The sequence below is a fragment of the Vulpes vulpes genome, chromosome 9 (genome assembly GCF_048418805.1).
Source record: "Vulpes vulpes isolate BD-2025 chromosome 9, VulVul3, whole genome shotgun sequence".
In the NCBI taxonomy this organism is placed as follows: domain Eukaryota; kingdom Metazoa; phylum Chordata; class Mammalia; order Carnivora; family Canidae; genus Vulpes; species Vulpes vulpes.
Genome location: NC_132788.1, coordinates 48,926,282 through 48,952,671, shown reverse-complemented (window position 1 = coordinate 48,952,671; position 26,390 = coordinate 48,926,282). Strand labels below are relative to the sequence as shown.

The window sequence follows — 26,390 nt, the reverse complement described above, 5'->3', positions numbered from 1 at the left end:
AGAAATTCAAAAGGGAACCTACCCACCAAATAGCCACATCCTACCTCGCATTCTACGGAGCTGGAGGCCCTGCCAGCGAAGGAGCCCGTGGGCGCCGCCCCCTTCCGGGCACGAGTCCCCAGGGGCTTTGAGGGGGACCCGCCCCGGCGACGCCAGCCGCCGGCTCAGATTCCTCAGGGCCGCCCGGCCCCCTCAGCTCCACCTCTTCCGCCTCAGGCCCCAACTCGCCCCGCCCAGCGCGCCCGTCGGAAGTGCAGGCCCGGAGCAGGCCTTCGGTTGAGCTGCGACACGCCCGCGGGGGGAGGAGGGGAGAGTGGCGTGCCCGCCGCGGACTGGTAGGCGCGCGATATCTTGGCCGGGGTCAGAGGTGAGCGAGCCGCTTCCCGAGTGGCTTTTCGCGGCTTGCCAGAGCCGCAGCGCCGCCGGAGGAAGGTGTTCCCGGAGACCGGGGGGCCGGGCCGGGCTGGGCTGAGCCCTCGCGTCGCCTGGCAGTCGCCTCGGTTACCTCTTCCAGTGTTTTGAAGCTACCCTTTTCGTTGTAATTTTGACTGGGGATTCCAGGTACAGGTATTTCCGAAAATTCCCAAGAATTTCGCTTAGCGCTTCTTTGGGGGAGGGTTTCTGGGTATCCATATTGTGAAAAGGCTGTTGGCCCGGTTGTTCAGTTGTGGCGTTACGTTGGTAAAGCCTAAGTTGATTTAAAGAACAAAACAAAAACTTGTGAACAGTTGAAGTCAGGTCGGCCAGGAAAGCAGTGGATTCGATTGCGAGTTCTACGGTCGGATTAGTTGCTGGTCCTCGCCGTGGTTCCCGGGATTTCAGGAATTAACTTAATAGCAAGCTATTGTGGAAGCCATCTCGGAACCGTCGCATCAGCAGGGGCTGCGTTTTCCTGAGCACCGTACATTAAAGGCCCTGGCAAGAAAATAGACCGTGATTAGCAAGATTTTCGGAGTTAGATTGAGGACAGTGTGTGAAGGTTGAGAAGCATGATAGCAAGGTAGATCAAAATTAAGAAAAAGAAAAGATGTACATTAGTCTAGGCAAAATCGGGTCTTTATTTGCTTTGCTTTTTAAAATCAAAAAACGAGTGCTGGTTTGATGGCCTGGAGGTCGTAAGCTTTAGTACAAAGAACCTAAGATTAAAAATTGAGAGAGGTCTGAATTCCAGTCTGTTGTGTGATCTGGGGATAGCCCTTCATTTTGAGTGCCTCAGTTTGTAAAATGGAGACGGTAATTACAGTGTTTTCACAGGGTTCTGGTAAATCCTATGTAAAGTCATAAAGTTTGGTTTGTAAGTTGTATACGTAGTTAATGGTTTTTGTCTGTAATATTTAAAGTTGCTAAGCCTTCCTTCCTCCTTCTGTCTCCCCCACATTAGTGACAGATCTAATTTTTTTTTTAATTTTTTTTTTTATTTATGATAGTCACACACACAGAGAGAGAGAGAGGCAGAGACACAGGCAGAGGGAGAAGCAGGCTCCATGCACCGGGAGCCCGACGTGGGATTCAATCCCGGGTCTCCAGGATCGCGCCCTTGGCCAAAGGCAGGCGCCAAACCGCTGCGCCACCCAGGGATCCCCAGTGACAGATCTAATTTTAAAGTCATGACATTTTGCCTGTTACCTGGTTTACCTTCATCTTTAGATTCAGTGATCAGGAATTTTCACCTTAACTTAAACTCATAATAAATCCACAAACTGTTGAAAGGTAGGATTAATGTCTTACTTTTTAAATTATTATTCCTGGAACTTGTATGGTGCCTGTCATTTTTTGTTTGTTTCTTAAACCCAAACTGGCAAAACCTAAGCTTTAGGGGCCCCTAAAAAGCCAAAACAATTTCACATGGAAAATACTGTTTTCTGTCCCTTGAGGAAGTGCTTTTTATAGCTTAGTTGTGGAGACATACAAGTTAGAGGGAGTTAGCTTTTGAATCCCCTGGAGATTCAAAAAATGCTGATCCCTAAGCCCTACTACAGACCAGTTGATCAGAAAGTAGGGCATGAGTGTGCCACTTTTTTTTTTTTTTAATATTTTTAAAGATTTTATTTATTCATGAGAGACACAGAGGGAAAGAGAGGCAGAGACGCAAGCGGAGGGAGAAGCAGGCTCCATGCAGGGAACCCAACGTGGCACTCCATCTCGGGTCTCCAGGATCACACCCCTGGCTGACAGCAGCGCTAAACCACTAAGCCACCAGGGCTACCTGAGTGTGCCACTTTTTAAAGCTCCTCAGGTTATTCTGTTTTGCTGCCAGGGTGAGAACCCATGTGTTAGAGGAATGAGATTCTTCAGTGTATCCAGTTTGCTTGAGGAGGGCAAGTGCTGGAGGGGCTGGAACTGTATCTGCAAAATGGAGCTTGGGATGTTTGGGGGAATATCTTGAAAGGATTTTTATCTGCAGGTATGATAAAATGCGTGATTTGTAAAGTGAACTGTATAGTGATGAAGGTTAGTGGATAGATTATTACAATAATCCAAGAGGCACCATGAGAACAGCAACAGTGGTGAAGGAAAGAAATTTGAAAGCATTTATTCTTTTCTGTCCTGGATGTTAAATATTTTGAAGAAAACGAGTAATGCAAACTTTATTTTACTCTATCTAGTTAAAGCTGTACTTTTCAACAAGTGGAAAGATTGTGATAGGTGATTTTTATTGTTGCTGATTATTTAAAAAAGCGTTCATAAATTTCTATTTCTCAGGTCATTTTCTTTAATAATGAAATAATCTGATTTTTCTTAATAGGTTTATGTTAATGTGGGGGTTTTATTGTTTTTGCTTTTTTTAGCACCATAAAGATTTATATTAAAGACATGGTTTTCACCCCTCTTCATCAACGCACCTAAGTTTTCTCTTCTTTCTGGACCCCTATTTTATACCACAATGGTAAGCTATAGCTCATTATGTTCTTACTTGTGTTTTAGAGTGTTCTCTTCCTTTATCTCTATAAAAATAGCAGTGTCGCATGTACAGAAATAGTCATGTATGCCCAAGTGAACCCTGCCTGGGAAATTACTTAGCAATCACCTGCAAAATCTTCTCTAGAAAATAAGGGGCTCATCATCTCAGTGTTATAATTATGTCTGACTCAAAAAAGATAATTTATCTGTCCTTATGTTTGTGAAGCATTAAAAAAATACTTTAGTCTGCCATAGTCAAATCACTGGCAAGGAGGATGGGTATAAATACAAATGACTTGGGGGGTAGGGTTGCACAGGTTTCTCTAATATTTTAAAGTTCCTCATAATTTAGAATTTTTTTTTGGGGGGGGTCTAAAAACAAATGTAACCTGCTTACTACAAATAACATTTTAAGCAGCATCAGTGTTAGCTCCCCCCCCCCCCTTTATAAGATTTTATTTATTTATTCATGAGAGAGGCAGAGGGAGAAGCAGGATCTGCGTGGGGAGCACAGTGAGGAACTCAATCCCAAGACCCTGGCATCACGCCCTGAGCCAAAGGTAGATGATCAACCACTGAGCCACCCAGGCATCCCCAGTGTTTGCCTTCTAATCGCACATTTTTGTTCACTGACTTAGAATCATTAAACATACTTGGGGCAAGGCATTTTCCTTTTGCCATTAAAAATTTTAAAGACAAAGGGGGGAAAATCACTTTATTGTGTTTGAAAGAAACAGTAATAAACACTGACCGCAGTGTTGAATAAACCTTTGAAAACATTTATATACTCTTCTGATCTTGTGTTTCCACCACTGCCCTGTTAAGAGAAAATTAGAACTGTTGCAACGAGGTGCTGACTTCCGCTTAGATTTAGATTTTTCATTCATATTAGCTATTACTTCCCTCTTACGTGTTAGAAGGAGATAATGAATAAATGATGCTTACAAATATAAGCAGTTATATCTCACTAGAGCTTTTGAAGTTTTGATTTCACAAGATGAGTTTGCTTGAGAAGATTAACAATAGCCACTTGCCCTAGAGTATATATTTGTGTTTATTCTCATTTTTTTATATAAACTTACTTTAAGATTTTATGACCAAAACAATTAATAGAACCTTATATATTTGTTGAGAGGGAATATCAAGGGTTATGGTTTTGTGGTGGAAAATGGTTTACATTCAAGAATCTCATCTTGAAACCTGGGAACAAATTTCACTAGGAATTTGCTGCTTACAAGATTTTTTTCATAAAAAAAATGATATAAATTCATTTTAACTGAACTTTTTGAAATGATGGCATATTTCAGACTTTTTTCACTTTTTCATTTTAGATGTTTAGTAATGTAAGTATTCTTTTTTTTTTTTTTTTTTAATTGCAGTCTAAAAAGACCAGCTATTTTGTAATCATATGAATTCTCCATTCCTAAGACTAGGGTAGCAGGGCCACTTAAACCTTTACATGATTTCCAAAGGTTGGCAGTATTTATTTTTCCTTTTGCTTTATTGGGATTTTGGTGGATGCTAGTTTTTATCCCATGGAATTTAGTAGGCTGAATTACTAGAGTCTACAAAATAAAACAAAAATTTAGGCCATTATAAATAAAAAATGAAAAGTTCTCTGCCTCTCAATGGAATTAATTATAAAGAAGATGTGTATTACTCACATGAGTGGAATATTACTCAGCTATCAGAAAAGATGAATACCCACCATTTGCTTTGACATGGATGGAACTGGAGGGTATTATGCTGAGTGAAATAAGTCAATCGGAGAAGGACAATCATCATGTGGTTTCACTAATACTTGGAATATAAGAAATAGTGAAAGAGATTGAGAAAGGAGGGTAACTGAGTGGGAAAAATTTGAGAGAGACAAACCATGAGAGTCTCCTAACTAGGAAACAGGGTTGTGGAAGGGGAGATGGGTGGGGGGATGGGGTAACTGGGTGATTGGCACTAAGAAGGGCACTTGATGGCATGAGCACTGGGTGTTATTACTGTATGTTGGCAAATTGAATTTAAATAAGAAAGAAAATGAATTAAAGAGGACTATCGGGCACTTGGATGGCTCAGTCAGTTAAGCATCTGCCTTCTACTCAGATCATGATCTCAGGTGGGGTCCTGAGATATAGCCCCTCTACCTGCTTCTCCCCCTCCCTCTGACCCCCCACTTGGGCATGCTCTGCCTCTCTAATGCTCTCTCACTCTTTCTCAAATATATAAATAATTTTTTTAAAAAAGACTATCGTTGTTACTGAAAAATACTGTAATCCTGTATGATACCCAAACCACTTCTAGAGATATCATTGGTGTTAAATTTGCTTATTTAAAACTAATACTTTTTATTCTTAGATGTCATTACAAAACAAGGTTTTATAAATGAAGGGAGAACTTCCCTTCTTTCTCTAGCTTTGATAAAAGAGTCTCAAAGAAATGGATGAAGGGTGGGAATCTTTAAGTTCTCAAACCCTACATGCAGGAATAAAACTATTATTTCATTCTAGATGCATTTTCTTTTACATTTTAATGTTACTGAGTCTATGATCAATGGCATCTTACAATTATAATTGGCTGCATTTTTTTCTTAATATTAGGATACTGATGCATACTTACAGTTGATGATATCTTAAGTCATTGAAACATGGTAATGATAGCTATCATTTTATTGCATTTCTGTTGGGCACTGATTCTCTGCATTAAGGAATTAGGAATTTCTAAATTGGTGTTAGATACCAGTATGTCAGCACCCTCAATTTTCAGCATTCCTAGTGGATTAGGAGACTTTATCTTTGGTTCACTTTAATTGCATACTTGATGGCCATATATTTTCCTGAATGGTGCTCTTAATATTGAAGAACTTGAAGTTTATAAAGTAGTAGTAGTTCCTGTCTACAACCTTTGGTTCTGTATCAGCCATAAGCACTAGCCAGAAAAAAACCTTTTAGTATTTCTTGTATAATTTATTGTCATGATTAGGTGCCCGAGAATGACATGTTTTTTCTTTGTAATATATCTTGAACATACAGTGGGGTGGGTTGAGGATATCAAATAAAGGAAAATATGTTAGATGTGTTTTAAATAAAACCTATTTAAACATTTAATTTAAAATGTTACATGTATATTAAATTACTTTTTGTAAGAATAATACGAGATAAACTGTTTACTTTTTACAGCAACAAGCTTTAGAACTAGCTTTGGATCGTGCTGAGGTGAGATATGATTAAGTTACATATTAAAGTAGTGTTGTCTATGTCTTAATTAACAAAACTATTCTAAGAGATTTTTCTTTGTGGTTGTCAAAGGAGTACATTAACAGAATTTTAGGGTAAGTATGCATATAATTTAGTTATAAATATATAGAAATACTTTGTGATGATGTTTGGGTCATCTGTTATTTGGAATTCTTGGATAATGTGGAATAAAAATTATTGAACAAAGACATAGAATTTTTAAAATTGTTTTCCTGTTTTGATAAGTTTTCTAATTGTTCAATTAAAGGGAAAGATAGTTCAAGAATATGGAGAGTTCTTGCAGTTAGATATGCTAGGCATATTCTAAACAACCATAAAACATTTTGAGAATAATTCTGACCTGTGAAATCACAGTTCTGAAACTGTATGATTTTGCTTGTAACACGGTGAAATACTGTGCTAAATTTTAGTGCAGTTTAAATTTCACTTGTTCATAACATATATCTAGAAATTAAGTAGTTTTTCCCACAAGGTATAATTTAATGTGAATCAGAGACTTGAGTGACTGATTTTCTTAGTCTTAACACGTTTTAAGTATACTTAAAATATAGCTGTTTATGCACTAAGCAAAAGGCAAACTGTTTTCATAAACTTTTTTTTTTTTTTTTTTTTTTAGTATGTCATTGAAAGTGCCCGACAGAGACCTCCTAAAAGGAAATACCTGTCTAGTGGAAGGTATAAATACTTGATTGATATCTTAGATTATTGAAAGTATGATGATAGCTACCATTTATTGCATTCCCTCTGGGCACTGTGCTAGAAATGTTATAGGTACTTTATATGTATTAGAAATTTCTAAATTGATATTAGCTACTATATCCAATCCAACTTCACTCCCAATTTGGGGGAAATTGGCGGGGGGCGGGGGGGGGATTAGAGAAAAATCCAAATTAACATTTCATTTTGTGATAATTATAATAATCACATTATTTTGTTTCCTTAAATTTTAGAAAATCTGTATTTCAAAAACTTTATGACTTATATATTGAAGAATGTGAAAAAGAGCCTGAGGTTAAGGTAAGTATAAATGTTTTATGTTATCATTTTTGAACTGTAAAGGAAGATGGACATTTGAAGCAGATCATGATCTATACTTTTGTGAGTAGACTAACATCTTTTCTAGCTACACGGTAGCCTATTCTGCAGCTGTCCCACAGCCTTGGCTAATCTGGCACCAGGTATGGATTATCTACTTGGGTAAGAGAAATGAATAGTGCTTACTGAATAATGGAAAATATTGCCTTGAGAAGCCCAAAGAAGCAAAGCTACCCTGTATATTATCTTTTGCTCTGCCCACCCCCAAGTGATTTGTAGACTGAAGACAGGAGGGAAAAAGTAGCCTTTTTCCTCATGATGATTTGTACTGGAAAGTTAAAGCTATTACAAGGATGTGTAGGAAATTCAGGTGTGATAATAGAAGATGAATTTGGTCACAAAAATTAATTCTGGGCCAGGTTAACTTAACTCATTTTTATTTAGTATAAAAGTATGAGCGGTATAATGTAACAAATTGATTTCTTGATATCTTTTGAATTCTTGAGTAATAAGAGCCTTAAAAGACTCTATGACTTCTCTAAATATGAATACCATTGTGTTGTTTCTGCAGCACATATACTAAAAATGAATACCATTTGGGGCTTGGGTGGCTCAGTCAGATAAGCATCCAACTCTAGATTTTTTGCTCAGGTCATGATCTTGGTCCTGATATCAAGCCCCCATGTTAGGCTCCATGCTGAGTGTAGAGGCTGCTTAAGATTCCCTCGGAGAATCTGCCCCTTGTGCACTCTCTCTTTAAAAAATATATATATATATGTGTGTGTGTGTGTGTGTAGTATATATATATGTAATATATATATATATACACTATTTTACATTTTTACTAGTATATATATATATCTATATACACACACTAGTTTTAGGCAGAAAATTAGTGGAATGCCAGTAATATCTAGCTTTTAAAATCTTAACATAGGGAAAGATGATAGATAATTATTGAATAAAGCTTATGATATGTTTCTTACAAGTTTTGTTGAGGTACATTTGATATACAATAAATTGCATGTGTTTAAAGTTTATATTTTCTAAGTTTTGACATAGTCACCATGAAACTGTCACCACAATCAATATAACAAACATATCTGTCATCTTAGGGATACAGCTAAGACAGGATACATAAAGATTCTAAATTGAGGTTGGCAACCATTATCTATCTGCCTGGTGAATTTAGCCCACTGCATGTTTTTGTAGATTTTTTTTAATGATTTTTTTTTTTTATTCATGAGAGACAGAGAAAGAAAGAGACATAGGCAGAGGGAGAAGCAGGCTTCCCACAGGGAGCCACTATGGGATTCAATCCCCATACCTAGGATCACGCCCTTAGCCGAAGGTAGACACTCAACTACTGAGCCCCCAGGTGTCCCTGTTTTTGTAAATTTTTATTGGAATCCAGCCACAACCATTCATTTATGTCTTGTCTGTTGCTGATTTCCGGGTACAATAGCAGAGTTACATATTTGCAACACAGACCTGATAGCCCACAGGCCTAAAACTGTCTAGCCCTTTAACAAGAAATTTTCTGACCTGTTATTTTACTCACCCCGGAAGTAAGTGGGGAGAAATACTCAATGCTGTCACAATTGATCTGACTGTTCTGTCTTAGGTCAAATTAGGTTTTCTCTACACTTGAAAATACTTAAAAATTTTAGTCTCTCTCTGTTAATCTTTTTTTTTTTTTTTAAGATTTATTTATTTATTTGAGAGAGAGCATGTAGTGGGGAGGGGTAAAAGGAGAGGGGAAGAGAATCTCAAGCAGACTTCTCACTGAGCACAGAGCCCAATTTGAGGCTTGAGCTTATGAAGCTGAGATTGTGACCTTAGCCAAAACCAAGAGTCAGACACTTAACCAACTCTACCATCCAGGCACCCTTCTACTAATTTTGTTTAAATAGTTAAATTGTTAATTTGCTAATCATTTTTTTAATTTTCAAAATGCTGGGGAGGTTTTATTCCATGGTTACAATAAATCAATTTATCATTTATTTCTGCCTGTGACTGTATATATACATGTTTAATATAAAATACTCAGGTGTATTTTTGAGATCCTGCAAAAATATTCATTGACTCCATTTTTTTATAAGTAAAATTTGATGAAATGAATTTTAACAGCTATATATGTGAGGTTCACTTTAAAACGTGTGTTTCTAAAATAATGGACTTTTAGGTATGTGTACTGTATTTCCTGATGATTTTCTTAACAAAATAGTTTGTAAAGAGCTATTATATTGAATTTATAGGAAATCACTTAAATTCCTTATTTCCCCTTACCAGCTAGGTATCTTTGAGCCTAGCATTACAACTAACTAGAGCTGTTGAATTTTATGCCAGAAAATATTTTAAAAAGTACAATAACAGTACAACTTAAGATAATACCACAAGTTCTTTATGTGTAGATTTATACTTAATACTAAGTATATGGCATCTGTGCTTTATATATTTGCGCTTAATGGTTTTATGTTTTACTCATTTAAATATTTTTGTTATATTCTGCTTATGTATGCAAAGATACGTATTTTTTTAATTTTTTATAGATTGCTTTTTGTGGTATGAATTAATTTGTAGAAAACATAGTAATTAGATCAAAATTGAGTTTACTTAGGCATCCTGTATTTGATGGCTGTCATGTTTGTGAATCTTCCCCATATATTCAGGATCATATGTGGAAGGAGCACAAAAGATTAATTCAGATCTGATTTTGTTAGACCATAGCATTTTTGTTAAGGTTATGCTGGATTATTTTCATGAGCTCTGCCTCTTTTTAAAGCAGAAATTAAGAAGAAATGTGAATTTATTAGAGAAGCTTGTTATGCAAGAGACATTATCCTGTTTAGTGGTCAACCTTTACCCAGGAAATGAGGGATATTCTCTGATGCTCAGGGGGAAAAATGGATCAGGTAAGAACCTGCAGAGAGCTGTAGCCACAAAAAATCCATCTGCAAGGCAGGATGTGCTATCTTTTAGAAGTAGTTTTCAGCCTACTAGGTGGTCTGTCCCTCAGATCAGTGATGATAAAAGAAGATGTGAGCCCAAATTTTCCTTTTTACAACATGTCTTGTTAGAAAATATCTGTAAGATGATTACTTTCATGAATGTGCAGTTGAATTACAACTGCGGTAGGTCTTGGAAGTTAAATTATAAAAGACCTAACATTTAAATAATTGTCACAATTTTCTATTACTATTTACATTTTAAGGTAGCATACGGTGTTGTATGTTTTTCTTCTGTATTTTGAGTAGATTCTGAGTCTGAAATTAAGCAGACTCACTGCCTTTTGAATAATTTTCTTATTTGGTAAGATTTATTTCTATTAATGTAAACTTGAAAATGGAGTTTTGAAATATAAGTATTTTTAGATTTTATCAAAGAGACATCTAGAAATTTGATATGGTGATAATAATAAGGCAGTCATCCAGTTAAGGATTTTTTTGTGTTGTTGATATAAAATGTAATAGAGAATTTTGTTCTGTAAGTGACCATTTTTCAGATGAGGTAGCAAATTATCGTACTGGTTTTTAGATTAGATTTGTAGTCTTCAAGGGACTTTCAGTTACCAGGGTTGGAATTTTATCATATTCTGATTATTGTACTGCTGGCTGTGGTTTGCATTTTGTTGTTACGCCAGATTCTTTTCCATGGTGTGTTGGGGATTTTCTCCTTTCTGGCCTAAAATTGTATACAGTTAGTAAAGCCTTTTAGTAATACATGAAGTGACTCATTTATAAGGCTTAAATAAAGGATTTTAGAAAGGTTTTGGAGATTTATTCTCATTTTTTATGGAACTTCATTTAAATTATGTATGTAAGGTTTGCAGTGAGCCTGATCATTTTTCAGAAACTTTATGTTTTAATATTAAGATTCTGAGACCATTCGACTGCCTTATGAAGAAGGGGAATTGCTTGAATACTTGGATGCAGAAGAATTACCTCCTATTTTGGTTGATCTCCTAGAAAAATCTCAGGTACAAAATCTTTTTCTTTAAAATGTCATTTTCTTTAAAATGTCATTAGAGGGTTATCTGGGTGACTCAGTCAGTTAAACATCTGTCTTTGGCTGAGGTCATGATCCCAGGGTCCTGGAATCAACCCCGTGTCAGGCTCCCTGCTTAGCTGCTCTCCCAGCTTGTGCTTTTTCTCTCTTTCAGATAAATAAAATCTTGAATAAATGTATAATGTCATTAAATTTGTCAACTCTATGGTCTTTGTTATAAGTGATAATTATGTTCTCAATGGTGATTAGAACATGAAATGAGACATTATATATATATATAGTTAAATGGTAACCCATTTTACCATGGGATACTCATCCTTTAGGCTGTACTGAAATGTGTAGATTTAGTTGATTCTTCTAAAATTGCTTTAACAGCTCATTTGTCACACATATCCCTATACCTGCAATCAAGATTATGGGAGAGGGGATCCCTGGGTGGCGCAGCGGTTTAGCGCCTGCCTTTGGCCCAGGGCGCGATCCTGGAGACCCGGGATCGATTCCCACGTCGGGCTCCCGGTGCATGGAGCCTGCTTCTCCCTCTGCCTGTGTTTCTGCCTTTCTCTCTCTCTCTCTGTGCGACTATCATAAATAAATAAATAAATAAATAAAAATTAAAAAAAAAAAAAAAGATTATGGGAGAGACTACTTCTTGGCTTTACTTCAGCAGTACTAGGTACTTAGGAAAAAGAAGCCATCTGATGGAATTTTCGATTTTCTCCTAGCCCTAGTCAACTAGCATCCACAGCTGTGTTGATACTATCTGCCTGCTTTTCTGTTAAAATGAAGTCTGCTGTTCCTAAGAAATTCTCTCTACTTATATTCTGGATTCTCCTCCTCAAGGATTTGCAACTGTAACCCCTCTCTTGAAATCCCCTCTACTTGTATTCTGGATTCTCTTCCTTCTCAAGAATTTGCATCTATGACCCCTCTCTCTTCTAGCATCTGTTTACCCCCTTTTTACTAGATAAAGAATACAAGTGTGTTGTACTATATCTCAACTTAATCCTCTCTTGACCCATGTCCTTTTGCAGTTGCTGTTATATAATTCTGCTTTTCTTGACAATAGAGTTACTCACAAAGTTGTCTCTTATCATTCTATTTTATCTCATCCTGTTCTTTTCACTACCTACCTCTTTCAGCATTTATAACATCACCATTCTACAGAGGTGGCTTTGTCAAGGTCACCAGTAATGTCCATGGCACAAAGTCAATCGGTCACTTTTCTGTTCTCATTTTAATTGGTCTCAACAAAATTCAGTGCAAATGACTGCTTCCTCCTTGAAACATTCTTTTGGCTTCTGAGACCTCACATTCTGGTTTTCCTCTTCTCTCTATTCCTTCCATCTTCTTTACTGTCATCTCTATTCCACTCATAAATATGTGAGGTTTTCAGAGTTGAATACTACCCCCTCCCCCCCATTCTTTAGTAACACTCTGTCCCTGGAGGATGTCAATCAGTGTCATGGGTTTTAAAATGACAATTTGTTGCTTATATCTCTCTGCATGACTATTCGTTCCGTCAAGGTCCAAACTTCTATTTACTGGGGTATGTAATAGATTCCTCAAACTTACCATGACAAGAATAAAGCTTTTTATTTTTTACCTCCCATACCAGTTTCAATCTCTGTAATCTCTGTCTTGCTTTCACCTTTCACATTCAGTCCATCAGCAGATGTCAGCTGTACCTTCAAAATATTTATGGTCATGACCTGTTGTAGTTACCTTGCTGAACTTTTTGCTTTCACTCTAGAACCCCAGAAATCAATTCTCCGTGGAGAGTTAGATAAGCTTACAAAACAAAAATTGGAGAAAAACAAAAAACAAAAAAAGGTTCCTAGCTTAAAATTGTCTAATGTCTTCTCACTGTACAAAACCCCTGCCTTCTCTTCTTCATCTCCTGATTCCTATCTTTACTCACTACACTGCAGACATCTATGATTCTTAACATATTAAAACACACCAAGTTTATTCCTACCTTAAGACTTTTTATCTGCTGTTCCTTCTGTTTGGATGATCTCTGCCGATTTCTGGCCCTTTGTTATGATTCAGGCCTCAGCCAGAAAGTCACTCCCTCAAAGAGGTTTTTATTTGATCACACAATCTAAGTTAGCTCCTCTCTATTTTATTTCCTTTCTAGCATTCATCATCATCTAAGATTATCTTGTTTATTTCTGTACGTGTTTATTCCCTGTCTTCCCATATTAAGAGTAAATGTCATCCCACCACCACCATCTCTGTATCTGTGAAGCTTCTTGGATTGTGCCTGGCATATAGTTCACATTGTCGTTTTCAAATACTCGTTTAAAAGAATGAGCATCATAATAACTCCTAGCATAGAAAGTCACAGTTCCCAGTAAAAGTTCTGAAAGAGTGAAAAAACCTAATACTATAAGTGCCTATAGCAGGTTGTATTTAGCAAGACTTAAGTGATAAATGTTCTTACCTTTGGCCTGGAAAATGGTATGTTTAGCTGAAAATTATTATTTATATTTTTAGTTAGCTTCTTTTGTTAGTAAAGACAGTCATATTTCTGAAAATCAGAAGCCGAAACTGGTAGATTTGATTGACAGTGTATAACAAAGACAAACTATAACAATGACAGAGTTAGCAAATTATAACAGTGGGCCAGTGAACATCAAGAACAGCATTTCCAGTGATTTGTAACATTAATAGAATATAAATGCCAAAACTCCATCTATAACTAGAAGCCATTAAATGATTTTAAACTGCTTCTTGAGTCATAGTGATGACCATAAAATAATTCCTTGGAAAAGTTTATATAGTGGTAAATCCACCAGTAACGAAGTCCACTTAAGATTATGTGAGTGGTGAGAAGCATTGCATAAGCATGTAAAGAACCTGAGCATTGAATGTAAAAATACTTATGTAGTCTTTTAAAAAAGACACTTAAATATTTTCACTCAAAACAGGTTAATATTTTTCATTGTGGATGTGTCATAGCAGAAATACGTGACTACAGGCAGTCCAGTAATATGAAATCTCCTGGTTACCAAAGTAGGCATATTCTCTTACGACCAACAATGCAGGTAAGGAATGTTTAATTATTTTACGGGTGCCTGGCTAGCTCAGTCAGTGGAGCTGTTGTTGACTTTTTTAATCTCAGAGTTGTAAGTTCAGGCCCCACTTTGGAAGCAGAGATTACCTAAAAACAAAACTTTAAAAAAGGGAATTTTAAGTTTTACTTAAACTTTTATTTATTAAATATTTTCATATGTTTGCATGTCTACATATTAATGTATTTTTTAAATTTTATATTTTTTTAGACTTTAATCTGTGATGTACATTCAATAACAAGCGATAACCATAAATGGACCCAGGTTAGTTTGTTTCTTAATCCCAAACAGGCAAAATAAAGGGTAGAACAGTACATACCATTAAGTTAAGCAAAAGATATTTTACTCATAATTGTATTCATGAGTAAGTTTTAGGATTCCATTATGAGCTTTAGAAGTCAGGGGTCTCTTCATCCATGCAGTAATTGCTCAGGGAACTAAATAGTTCAGTCCCATTTGCTTTAGGACCATGGTGAAACAGGGTCAGAATGCCTTCATCTGCACAACTTGTGAAACTTAATTTTTTTTTAATCCCCATTCAGATAGAAGAAAAATATTTGTTTTTATACCATGGATACAATAGATGCTGCTTTTTTATTATCTAGGATGCTAAAGCAGGTCTAGCCTATCTTTTTACCATTCATGCCTGTTATTAGGCAAAAAGCCTAGCCAATTAACTCTCCAGTGCTGGCTCAGTGTATATTAGGTACCACTCACAAGAGTGCTGACATTTCTGCTGCTATAAAGGAGAATAGTTACTAAACCCAAGAAAATATCAGTAATGAAAATTATCTGCAAAATGTGGTTATGAATAAGATGCAATCATCAGTAACTGTCAAGTGTGTTTTAGTTTAGGCTGTAATCTTCACCTGCAAGGTTAAAAGCTATTGAAAGAACATTAAAAAAAAAAAAAAAAACACCCCTTATTGGTCAGCATAAGAAGTTGCTAGGATATCACTTTCTTATTTTGAATGTTGATGAATAAAGGGAAAGATTGTAGCATTTTATTCTGCCTTTCCTGTATGAACTCTATGTTAGATAGCCAATTAGTGATTAGGAGAAAATTCTTTAGAAAAAATAGATCTTAAAATCTTTCTCCACAAGAAAAATAACTTTTGTAGCTGTATGTAGTAATACTTGTTACCTAGGCTTAATGTGGTCATTTTGCAGTGTATACAAATATCAAATCATTCCTGCACCTAAAAATAGTGTCAGTTACATCTCAGTAGAAAAGAGGGAGAACATACAGAATTATCTTGATACAAAGTAAATGTTAGTTGAGGACATTTCTTACAGGCAGATGCATAGTTTCTGTCTTTGAAAACTACTACCTGGGGATGCCTAGGTGGCTCAGCTGTTGAGCGCCTGCCTTCAGCCAAGGACATGATCCTAGAGTTCCGGGATCAAGTCCCACATCAGGCTCCCTGCATGGAACCTGCTTCTTTCTCTCTGCCTATGTCTCACAAGTAAATAAATAAGATCTCAAAATAAAACAAAAAAGAATACTACCCGCATCTTTACACAAAAGTTTATTTTCTAAATTTGCATTCATATAAACATGGATTTAGACTTAACTTTTGAGAGTATAATACATTCAAATATTGCTTTAATAATGATTTTAAAAGGTTCCAGTAAGAATCAGGAAGTATAGAAGACCACTTGCATTTCCGATATTGGAGAGTATTTGAATTTCTTTGAATGAGATGCATTCTAAATGGTGCTTTTGTAATTAAGGATTCCAAATTGCAAAAATTTTGTTGTGATTTCACATATTATAGATATTAATAGTATCTCAACTTAATTTTCCTTGAATTTTATACCATTAAATGTTGATGTAAGCTCCATAACATTCCTGCCTGATGGGTAATCTTACCACAGTTGAAAAGCTGACACTCACAACTACTTAGCACATATTATAGATAGCCTCAAGGAGGGCTGGGGGGTAATAATTACAGCTAATAGGTACAAAAGAAATAAATAATGGATTTTTTAAAACATCAATTTAGAAGTATTAATCTAGACAACTAAAATTCTTAGGTATATAAACCATTAGATCATAGGTTCATAGTATTTATAATGCAGAGATCTGACTAACCCCACTGGTGTAAAAGGGGGACAGTCATTCATTGTCATTCATTGTGTTTCTCCTGGTGTGATGCAAGAGAAAGTACAGATAGTGCCTATTAGACAAGAATTACTGTCTTAAAAGGCAGAACAAGAATTAAATTAAGCTTCTAGATCTAGTAGTTTACTAGGAATTCAGGAAGTAAAAGAAACTATTAAATGACAAAGTGAGGAAGCAATCAGTCAGATCCAGTTAAAGTCCACAAGGAAGGAGTTGGTCAGATCCAATAAACAACTGCATGAGAAAAGGGGAAAAAATGAGAAAGAGGTGATCATTACAGAATTTTAAAAAGATGTTTAAGAGATAAAAACCAAATATAACTATAGACTTTGAGCTGAAATTTTAACAAACCAACTAAAAATACACTGGAGATAATGGGAAATTTAAAGCCAGACTGGATGGATGTTAGAGCTCCTATCAATTAGCAATGCATGCTTGAGTTTTTTCAGATAAAATAATATAACCTATTTTAAATTACTCCAGCTAAACAAATAAATATAAGTTACAGGGGCAGTTGTTAAATGAAATGAATGTTGGTACATGGGTGTCACTACACTTCTGTCTTTTTTTGTGTATGTTTGAAAATAGCCATAATAAAAAGTTGAACTGTTGAAAGAAGCAGTGTTTCTTTGTTTGCCAAAATTCTTATTCAGCAATAGTATTAATTGACTCATTGACCATAAAAAATTTAGTTGTTGCTATTAAAATAATTTAATCATTAAGCAACAAAAAATGGAATGCAGTAAAGCAATACCAGTAAAACACTTGTATACAATTTGAAATTGGGCATATAGAGTGTATACAGTGTTAGTGTGTTCATTTTTATTTTTGTAATGAAGTTAAGCTAAGTATAGAATGGGAGTGTTAATCTCTGTGTTAATGAAAATTCTATGATCATGAATCTGTAAGCTTTGTGGAAGCAGATTTATCTGTTTTGTTCACTACTTAATCCTCAATGCTTAGAATAGGGCCTAACACATTAGGTGCTCAGCAAATATTTGTTGAATTAATGAATAGGCACTCTTACAACTTGACCATTTTGGACAAATTACTGAATTTTGAAAAATTTGTATCTGTTATTGACGTTTGCTCTTAATACATTCTAGGAAGATAAACTGTTGCTTGAGAGCCAACTGATCCTCGCTACAGCTGAACCACTGTGTCTTGATCCTTCTATAGCAGTAACCTGCACTGCAAACAGACTGCTTTATAACAAGCAAAAGATGAATACACGCCCAATGAAACGGTAATTGCCTTTGTAGATAGGTAAACCAAAGGATGCTCCTAGGCAAGTGGCTTTAAACTTCCCTATTTATGGCATCTATTCCCTCCAAAGTATTTAAGTACTCTGATTTTTTAGGAATGAGGAATAGGAATAGGAATTTAATGGCCTTATATTACTTTTTTTGTGTATTACGGTTTTTAAATACTGTCTGCTTTATATTGAAATGGTACATTCTCTGCATTTTGTGAAAGAATAAACTTCTATAAAGTTTAGAGTGCTTACCAAAGAGAGGCTGAGAAGAGACAAGTATAAACAAAGAATAATTTTATTAATTACTAATAACCAATAATCTGTTTGTTTTGATAATATTGCTTTTCAAGAAATGATGTGGGGGTGCCTGGGTGGCTCAGTTGGTTAAGCATCTGCCTTTGGCTTAAATTATAATCCAGGGGTTCTGGGATAGAGACCCTAGTTGGGCTCCCTGCTTAGCAGGGAGTCTGCTTCTCCTCCTCCTCCCCACTTGTGCTGTCTCCCTCTCTGAAGTAAATAAAATTGTGAAAAGAAAGAAACGATTTGTAATTTATTTTTGAGATCTGGTAAAATATCACAGCCTGGCAAGTTAGTTTATAAGCAGATGCCCTTTTTATAACATTGTAATTTGTCTTTAAATGTCTTAGCTATCTCCTCTACTTACATTAATTTGGGCTACAGTTATAATTCGTTCATCATTAAGTACTCTTGACATAATTGTTTGAAATGCTCACTTTGGATAATCTTCAAGTTTGAAGGATTTCAAAAACCCAATTTCTAAATTCCTAAATTTATTGTGTAAACAGTGTATGCTAAAGAAAAGAGAAAATTTCAGAAATAGTGAAATAAGTCCAAATAAGATCAGTCAACAGTTCTTATAAAATCTTTCTCTCCACATCTCCATGCCCACTGCTAAATCTTTTTGTTAAAGTCACCATCATCTTCATCTTGACTTCCGCAGTAAATTTCCATTCAACCGATCTTCCCGCTACATATCTTTGCTCCCTTCTCAAGTGGTCTATTTGCCACGTCAGCAAACCTTAATATTTTTTAAAAACCTCAAAGCAGATTATGCCACTGCTTGCTTAAATTTCCCTAAAAGCTTCTCATTGTACTTCACATTAAATCAAAACACTTCACCATTGATCTGTAAGGCCTGTTCCTCATTCTCTGACCTCATCTATTTAATGTGGCCACATCTGTTTTCTGTCTTTAAAACAGATTAAGTTAATTCTTTTTTAGTTTTTACGTTTTTCTCTGTACTTCAGATACTCATTCCCAGATCTTGTCTTTTTGTTTTGTTTTGTTTTAGATTTTACCTGTTTGCTAGTGGGAGAGAGCATGAGCAGGGGATGCAGGGGTGGGTGGGGGCAGAGGGAGAGGGCAAAACAGACTCCTCACCAAGCAGGGAGCCCAATGCAAGACTTGATCCTAGGTCCCTGAGATCATGACCTGAGCCGAAGGCAGACGCCCAACCAACTGAACCACACAGGTGCCCTCCATGATCTTTTCATAGCCAATTCCTTCTTGCCGTTCATGTCTCAGCTCATACATCATTTCTTCAGTCAGTCCTTCCTTTATCTTACCTAATGTTGCCCTCTCTATCTCTGACTCACCACAGTACCCTGGTTTTCTTTTGTTTTGTTTTTCCTCCTGCTGATCAGTATTCTCTGAAATGATCTTACCTGTTTACATATGAATGTTTTTTTTTCTCCCTCTGGACTTCTTAGTTCCATGGTGGCAGGAATTTTGTTGGTCTTGTTCATTTTTGTTTTTACCATTGCCTGGGACTTTGCTTGGCAAAAGGTAGTGTTCTACAGATATCTCTGATTTATATATATAATGCTTACTGATCTAAATCGAGATTTATTTTTATTTCTTTAATTTTGTTTAGTTTGACTCTTAATATTTCAGATGTTTCAAGAGGTATTCCAGGTCGTCTCTGAATCGGCAACAGGATCTGTCTCATTGTCCACCTCCTCCACAGCTAAAATTACTTGATTTCTTACAAAAAAGGAAGGAAAGAAAAGCAGGTCAACATTATGATCTCAAGATATCTAAAGCAGGAAATGTAAGTATGTGTTTTTTAAATGAAGCTTATTATTATGTCAAAGCTCTGCTCACTTTGAACTTTCAGCATATTAATACTGTTTTTAATTTTCAGTGTGTAGATATGTGGAAGCGGAGTCCCTGTAATTTGGCCATACCTTCTGAAGTAGATGTAAGTCAGTTCATGAATTGCACTTATTTTCATATAAGGCTCCTAAATTTAACTAGTAGCAGCTTATACTCTAGGAAAACAAAGACTTACTTACAAAGTAATGATTTTTTTTAATCAGTAACTCATTTTTAGAATATTTTAAGAATATTCTTTCACATTAACTTGTGTAAGAATAACTGCTTAATACATCTGTATTGCTGTAAAAAGTCTGTTTAGAGTAGGAATAATAACCAAGGAATTTTGAAATATAGAAATAGATAGTAATATTACATAATACGTATAAAATGTATTCTTTTTTCATAGTATTTCATTATAATTTCCTGATAATGCTACTTTCTTGAATTAGTTAAATGTAAAAACAATATTAGAGCAGTGGCCAAGATTAGAAACTTTGATGTTATTTTCTGCTGATCCATAATATTCATGACCTATAAATGATCAAAAACATGAAAGAGACCTGTCCCTTATTTCTTTTACTTTCCTATTTCTCCTGTGTTCCATTTTGTTCTTTGCTCAACTCTTTAAAATTGGTTTGTTATTTTAATGGATGTTTGGTTTTCTTTTCCATCCTTCCTAAGCTAGCAAATGTACTATTCTTATTTTCTGGAAATAAAAGAAAAATTTGTGAAAAGTACAAATCCAAAACCATCAGAAATACACTATATATATGACTAAAGGAAGTAAACCATATTATTTTTTGATAATTTAGGTGTTTCTGGAGGAACACAGCTTGAGAAAAGATGTTAGCATAAATACCAAAGTGTGGGATTTAGCTTTGGAAAGTAGACTGGATATCCAAAGCATTGCTTCCCAAACTTTAATGTGTATCCTAATCACCTTGGCTTGCTTGTTAAAATGCAGGTTCTAATTCAGGAAATCTGAGCTAGCACTTGAGATGCTGCAGTTTTGCCAGTCTCCCAGGTTGCATGGTACTAGGGGGAGGTGGTGGAGGGTGCTGGGTTCAGAGCTTACACTTTGAGTAGCAAAACTAATACAAAGTTTCTCAGTCTGAATCTATCAGAAGAATCATCTAGAATGCCAAATAAATATGGGTTTCAGGCCCCAGATCTTCTAATTTAGTCAGGTCTCCAGAGGAAGGACATGGAAATCTGTATCTTTACCAAGTTCCCAGGTGAATCTGATTTACTCTTAAGGACATGGTTGCCAGAAAGATGAGAATATTTGATTCACATGGGCTAGTAGGAGATGATGCAGAATATATGGTCCATGTCCGATTAAAAAATGGAAAACATTAACAAAAACTTTATCCACTTCAATATAACTTCCCTAGAATTCCTCCAGTTTTGTCCCCACTCTTAAGATAACTCTTGTTCCATGAAAACCCAGCTGAAGGAAAAGATCCTGGTCCTGATTCTCTTTTTGACTTTCTAGCTTTCCTAAAGGATAAATGTGATGATATCAACTTGTGGGATAAAAGAAGAGGCACTGCCCAAAAAAAAAATCTGTGTTTACTACACCTATTTAATGACAAAAGAGATTCTAATTTGTTATTAAAACCAAATAGTGAAATTAATGTATCAGGAGAGTTTTAAACTAGAGTTTAAATAATGTTATCGTAATTTAAGAATTTTTGTGCTTGAAACTGTATTGTATTGTTGAGTGATTTAGGTCTTTCCCTTTGTTCACAATACTGATTCCATTACATCTGCTGTCACTTGATTTGATTGCTTAGGTGGAGAAATATGCTAAAGTGGAAAAGTCCATCAAATCTGATGACTCACAACCCACAGTCTGGCCAGCCCATGTAAGTCCATCATTGCAGTCTCCTTTCTGATGAGGCTGTTTCTGAATTTATTAAACATAAAGTGCTTTTACTTGAAGTTTTTTGTTTTTTATTTTTTGTTTTTTTATATACAGTGCATCCTGGGGGTTTAGTGAATTAAAGGAAAGAAAAATTGTTTTTCATAAAGTATAGTTTTCGTTGTAAAGGGCAGTTGTGTAACTGCATTTTTCTGTTTCAGAAGCATATTGGTAGTTCTGATTTGTTTTCTGTTTCTAATTAGTAACTTATTCTAACAATGATTTTGAATGTTCTGTGTAATTTTCCCTAAGTGCAGTAATAATTCTTTATATGTGACAAACAGAAGTAGTTCTGTCTCCAAAACTTTTACCCCTTTAATATTTAGTATTTGCATTTGTATGTACAGTATATGCAATTCTGCTATTATTTCTCTTGGGCTTGGTTAACTACTCTATTGGAACTCTCATCCTTAAAAGTGCTATGTAAAAAAGAATCCTGGGCTTTATTTCCTTAGATGGGCTTAAACAAGTCTCTAGTCAAAAATGTGATCTGTCTTATTGCCAGTTACAAGTTAATGTGTTGTTAACTTTGTGTATTGACTGAAGAAAGTATCTGGGACACTGTCTTTTCCAGGATGTAAAAGATGATTATGTATTTGAATGTGAAGCTGGTAGTCAGTATCAGAAAACAAAGCTGACCATTTTGCAGTCACTTGGTGATCCACTTTACTATGGTAAAATACAGCCGTGTAAAGAAGATGAAGAAAATGACAGCCAGATGTCTCCATCCCAGTGAGTTCTGTTAAATGCATGTAGTTGACAAAATTAGACATCAGAATTTATCTAGCAACCACCAATGAATAAAAATTTCCCTTTGGGGATTCATTTGTTATTAAAGTACTCCAATTTAGATTTGTCAGTGGATATAAGTAGACCTAAATTACAATTACCATGTTGTCAAAAAAAAAAAAAAAAAACTACAACAATTACCAGGCTGTCCAGGAGTTATTTAAAATAATAATAATAATAATACCTTTTTAAAAATCTATAGTATAATTCCTTACTTGCTTTGAAGAACATTTCCTTGTTATAGTTATGTGTGGATGTGACTTCAACCTGTGAGCATGAAGTTGAAGCATTTCTGAGAAGTAGTTTGTTTTAATGGGTAACAAGCTTACTGTAAATGAAAAGATCCTAGGTATTGCACCACTGTTTGTAAGGACAAAGACTTGGTGCTTAATGTGGTTTTTGGTTCTAAAAAAATAATACACATTTGATCTTCCAAAACTTATGGACTACGTTTATTCAGTACAAGGTAACAGTATTTTGTTTTCATTGTTAGTTTATTTTGTTTTTCAATCTAGTTGCTCTTTCAAAAAGAAGAGACTACAGAAAGGAGCTTAAAAGAAAAAAAGGCAGGGGTCAGGTTTATGTTAAATTGTTTATGAAGTCTTTACATAAAATATGAATTGAAACTATAGCAGAAATGGATTTTAAAGAACAACCTCACCAGTATCTAAGTTAAAGTCAGTGGGAAGAAATAGTTTTATTTGGGGAATCATTAAGTTATTTTTTCACATTAACAGTTCCTAGTGTTGAATACCACATAGATCAGATATTTTGATTACCATTATTTTTAGAAATCTCCCCTTTCTAGACAGACATTGGTCATTTTAAATCATAAACTTTTCTCAAACACGAGATAATATGAATTCTTCTCATTAAAAAAAAAAAATCAGTTCAAATGCCAATTGAGTAGCGGGAACAAGAGAATTGGATTTTTTCCCTTCACATCAGGGAGTTGCTGAAAAATGCTGCATGATTTGTTACTTCCAGTCATTCCTCCATATTCATAAATTACTTGAGTTAATAACTATGAAATTAAAGTTTGAGCTGCATTAACCAAGTTTTTTCTTTTTTTTACATTTTATATTTCAGCTCCTCCACAGATGATCATTCAAATTGGTAATTAAAAAATAAACAAATTCACTATTTTAATCTGTTAAGAAATCATATAAATGTCAAATTCTTTAAAAAGATTTGGTAAAGACATTTTATTGAATTGGCAACAAACTACCTTCCTTGTCTAAAATATATTCTAAGATCTGCTCTGTAGACATTAATGACTTCAAAAATCAAAGGTTGAAGTGAGAGGAAAACCAAAGGCATTGGACACAGTAGTTCAGTGAATTTTGCTGTAGGGCGGACACTTGCAAGTATATATAGCACTTGGTAACTTTCAGCCCAGATTTTGTTTTTATACATCAGTTTTGTGCCAAAATACATCTCCCTTAAATCAGCCAAATTATCCACAGAATTATTTTATAATGCATGCAAAACTTGGTCATTGCTTCATAAGTTTAAATGTATTTAATAATTTTTTTTGTAATATCTCTGTAGATTGACTCATTTTATAAAACTACAGTCACTAAAATATGGAAGCCTTCAAAAGTATCCCAGGGCTCCTTAAGACAACTTTTAACATAATACTTTTCTCTCTTTTAAACACTTCAGGTTCGTTATTGGGTCAAAGACTGATGCTGAGAGGTAAAAATATTTGCATTTTTATCTTTCTTTAATCTGCATGGATATTAAAAGCTTCACTTTTAAAGGATTTTTTATGGAATTAGGAAAATAACACAAGAATAATGTTTAAAATTCAGTGTATTTTGAATAAGAAAGCATAGATAAAATATCTATGGTAGCTCAGGAAGATAATTTCTAAGTATATAATCAGAATATGAGTGAAAGTCAGTGGGTAATTTCTTTAGCTGCTAATTGGTTAAATAATCCCTGTAATTCCTGTATTAGAAGGAAGATACTATATGTTTATCTTTAGATTGTTTATTAGCAAAATGTTTTGAGTAGCTTATTGAAAAGACTAGAAGAATGTACTTTTGGTACAAAGATAAATTGTCTAGTTTGAATCTTTTGTGTTAATTTTGATGGAATTTTTTTGTTAACAGTTACTTATTTCCTATAATTTGTGTTTAGAACAGAGTTAGCTAATCTTTACTCATTTACTCTTCATATTCCAGGGTAGTCAATCAGTACCAGGAATTAGTCCAGAATGAAGCCAAATGTCCAGTCAAAATGTCACACAGCTCCAGTGGCTCTGCCAGCTTGAGCCAGCTTTCTCCAGGGAAAGAAACAGAAGTGTGTTTGATGACTCTTTTGTGCTTATTTGTTTTTCAAAAAATCTAAGAAATGTTAAGACTTTTTTTCAAGGGATGGGGGTATTGTGTAGTATTTAACTTTTTATTTTTTTATTTATTTTTTTGTGTATTTTTTTTATTGGAGTTCAATTTGCCAACATATAGTATAACATCAGGTGCCCCCCTCAGTGCCCATCACCCAGTCACCCGTACCCCCTGCCCACCTCCCTTTCTACCACCCCTTGTTCGTTTCCCAGAGTTAGGAGTCTCTCATGCTCTCCCTTTCTGATATTTCCCACTCATTTTTTCTCCTTTCCCCTTTATTCCCTTTCACTATTTTTTATATTCCCCAAATGAATGAGACCATATAATGTTTGTCCTTCTCCTATTGACTTACTTCACTCAGAATAATACCCTCCAGTTCCATCCACATCGAAGCAAATGGTGGGTATTTGTCATTTCCAATGGCTGAGTAATATTCCATTGTATATATAGACACATCTTTATCCATTCATCTTTCCTTGGACACCAAAGCTCCTTCCACAGTTTGGCTATTGTGGACATTGCTGCCATAAACATTGGGGTGCAGGTGTACTGCCGTTTCACTGCATCTGTATCTTTGGGGTAAATCCCCAGTGGTGCAATTGCTGGGTCGTAGGGCAGATCTATTTTTAACTCTTTGAGGAACCTCCACACAGTTTTCCAGAGTGGCTGTACCAGTTCAAGTATTTAACTTTTTATAACGTAAACTTTCAAGTATACACAAAGGTAGAAGGGTATAATGTATATCTATCTGTGCATATATTAATCACCTGGCTTCAACAATTTAGTATTTTCCCTGGAAAGATTTAAGAGTGGAAGCTTTGCCTTAAGAGTGGAAGTTTACCTATCTGACCTTCCTCAAACTGTCTGCCCACCTTACTATCTAGAAATCTTCATTTTTTTATATATACATAATTTATTTCATGGATCTTCTTATGTGAAATTATGTATTTTTTTTAACTCTCACACCCAATCTATAACAATAAGAGTACTTTGCAGAGTTTTAAATTGTGTGTTCTCATCTAGAAGCTATAGTGGCATTAATTTATGGATTTCTGATTTGAGCTTAATTTAATTTTAACAAGTATATTTAATGTCCCTGTCTCTTAGCAGCCTGAGACTGTGTCAGTTCAGTCTTCAGTATTGGGAAAGGGAGTAAAACATCGACCTCCACCTATCAAACTTCCCTCAAGCTCAGGAAATAGTTCTTCAGGTATTAAATCCTTTGTTGTCTGTAATCTGGAGTAAAACACATCACACAGTCAAAATCTGTTTTTAAGACTTCATATAATGACCTAGTTAACAGAATTTTGAATTGTAAGTGTAGAAAATAACTTTTATATTCTTCTAGGTAACTATTTTACACCACAACAGGCCAGCAGCTTTCTAAAATCTCCAACTCCTCCTCCTGCTTCCAAGCCACCAAGTCTTTCTCGGAAGTCATCTGTGGATCTCAATCAAGTTAGCATGCTTTCTCCAGCTGCCCTGTCACCTGCCAGCTCATCACAAAGTGAGTTATAACTTAAATTCCTCATAAGCTCTTCATTAGCTTTTTGTACTTAGTG

General features: G+C 35.3%; 1 protein-coding gene across 50 annotated transcripts in view; it reads left to right on the top strand.

Moving 5' to 3' along the window:
* Positions 1-362: 362 nt before the first annotated feature.
* Positions 363-26,390, top strand: part of SUPT20H (SPT20 homolog, SAGA complex component) — a 39,677-nt gene continuing 13,649 nt past the window's right edge. For 4 of the 50 annotated variants that reach the window (XM_025996829.2, XM_025996827.2, XM_025996824.2 and 1 more), the window contains exons 1-19: positions 363-561; positions 2,790-2,887; positions 6,072-6,107; positions 6,766-6,824; positions 7,100-7,166; positions 9,973-10,099; positions 11,060-11,163; positions 14,123-14,239; positions 14,477-14,530; positions 17,498-17,637; positions 19,561-19,717; positions 19,811-19,867; positions 21,561-21,632; positions 22,263-22,420; positions 23,567-23,593; positions 24,143-24,175; positions 24,667-24,784; positions 25,936-26,038; positions 26,177-26,335. In XM_025996829.2, coding sequence (XP_025852614.1) covers positions 2,885-2,887; positions 6,072-6,107; positions 6,766-6,824; positions 7,100-7,166; positions 9,973-10,099; positions 11,060-11,163; positions 14,123-14,239; positions 14,477-14,530; positions 17,498-17,637; positions 19,561-19,717; positions 19,811-19,867; positions 21,561-21,632; positions 22,263-22,420; positions 23,567-23,593; positions 24,143-24,175; positions 24,667-24,784; positions 25,936-26,038; positions 26,177-26,335 — 1,591 coding nt within the window. In that variant the 5' untranslated portion in view covers positions 363-561; positions 2,790-2,884. Of the gene's footprint in view, positions 568-2,789; positions 2,888-6,071; positions 6,108-6,765; positions 6,825-7,099; positions 7,167-9,969; positions 10,100-11,059; positions 11,164-14,122; positions 14,240-14,476; positions 14,531-17,497; positions 17,638-19,560; positions 19,718-19,810; positions 19,868-21,560; positions 21,633-22,262; positions 22,421-23,566; positions 23,594-24,142; positions 24,176-24,666; positions 24,785-25,935; positions 26,039-26,176; positions 26,336-26,390 lie in introns of all 50 variants that reach the window. The other 46 variants (XM_072720065.1, XM_072720052.1, XM_072720047.1 and 43 more) reach the window with 18 other exon arrangements.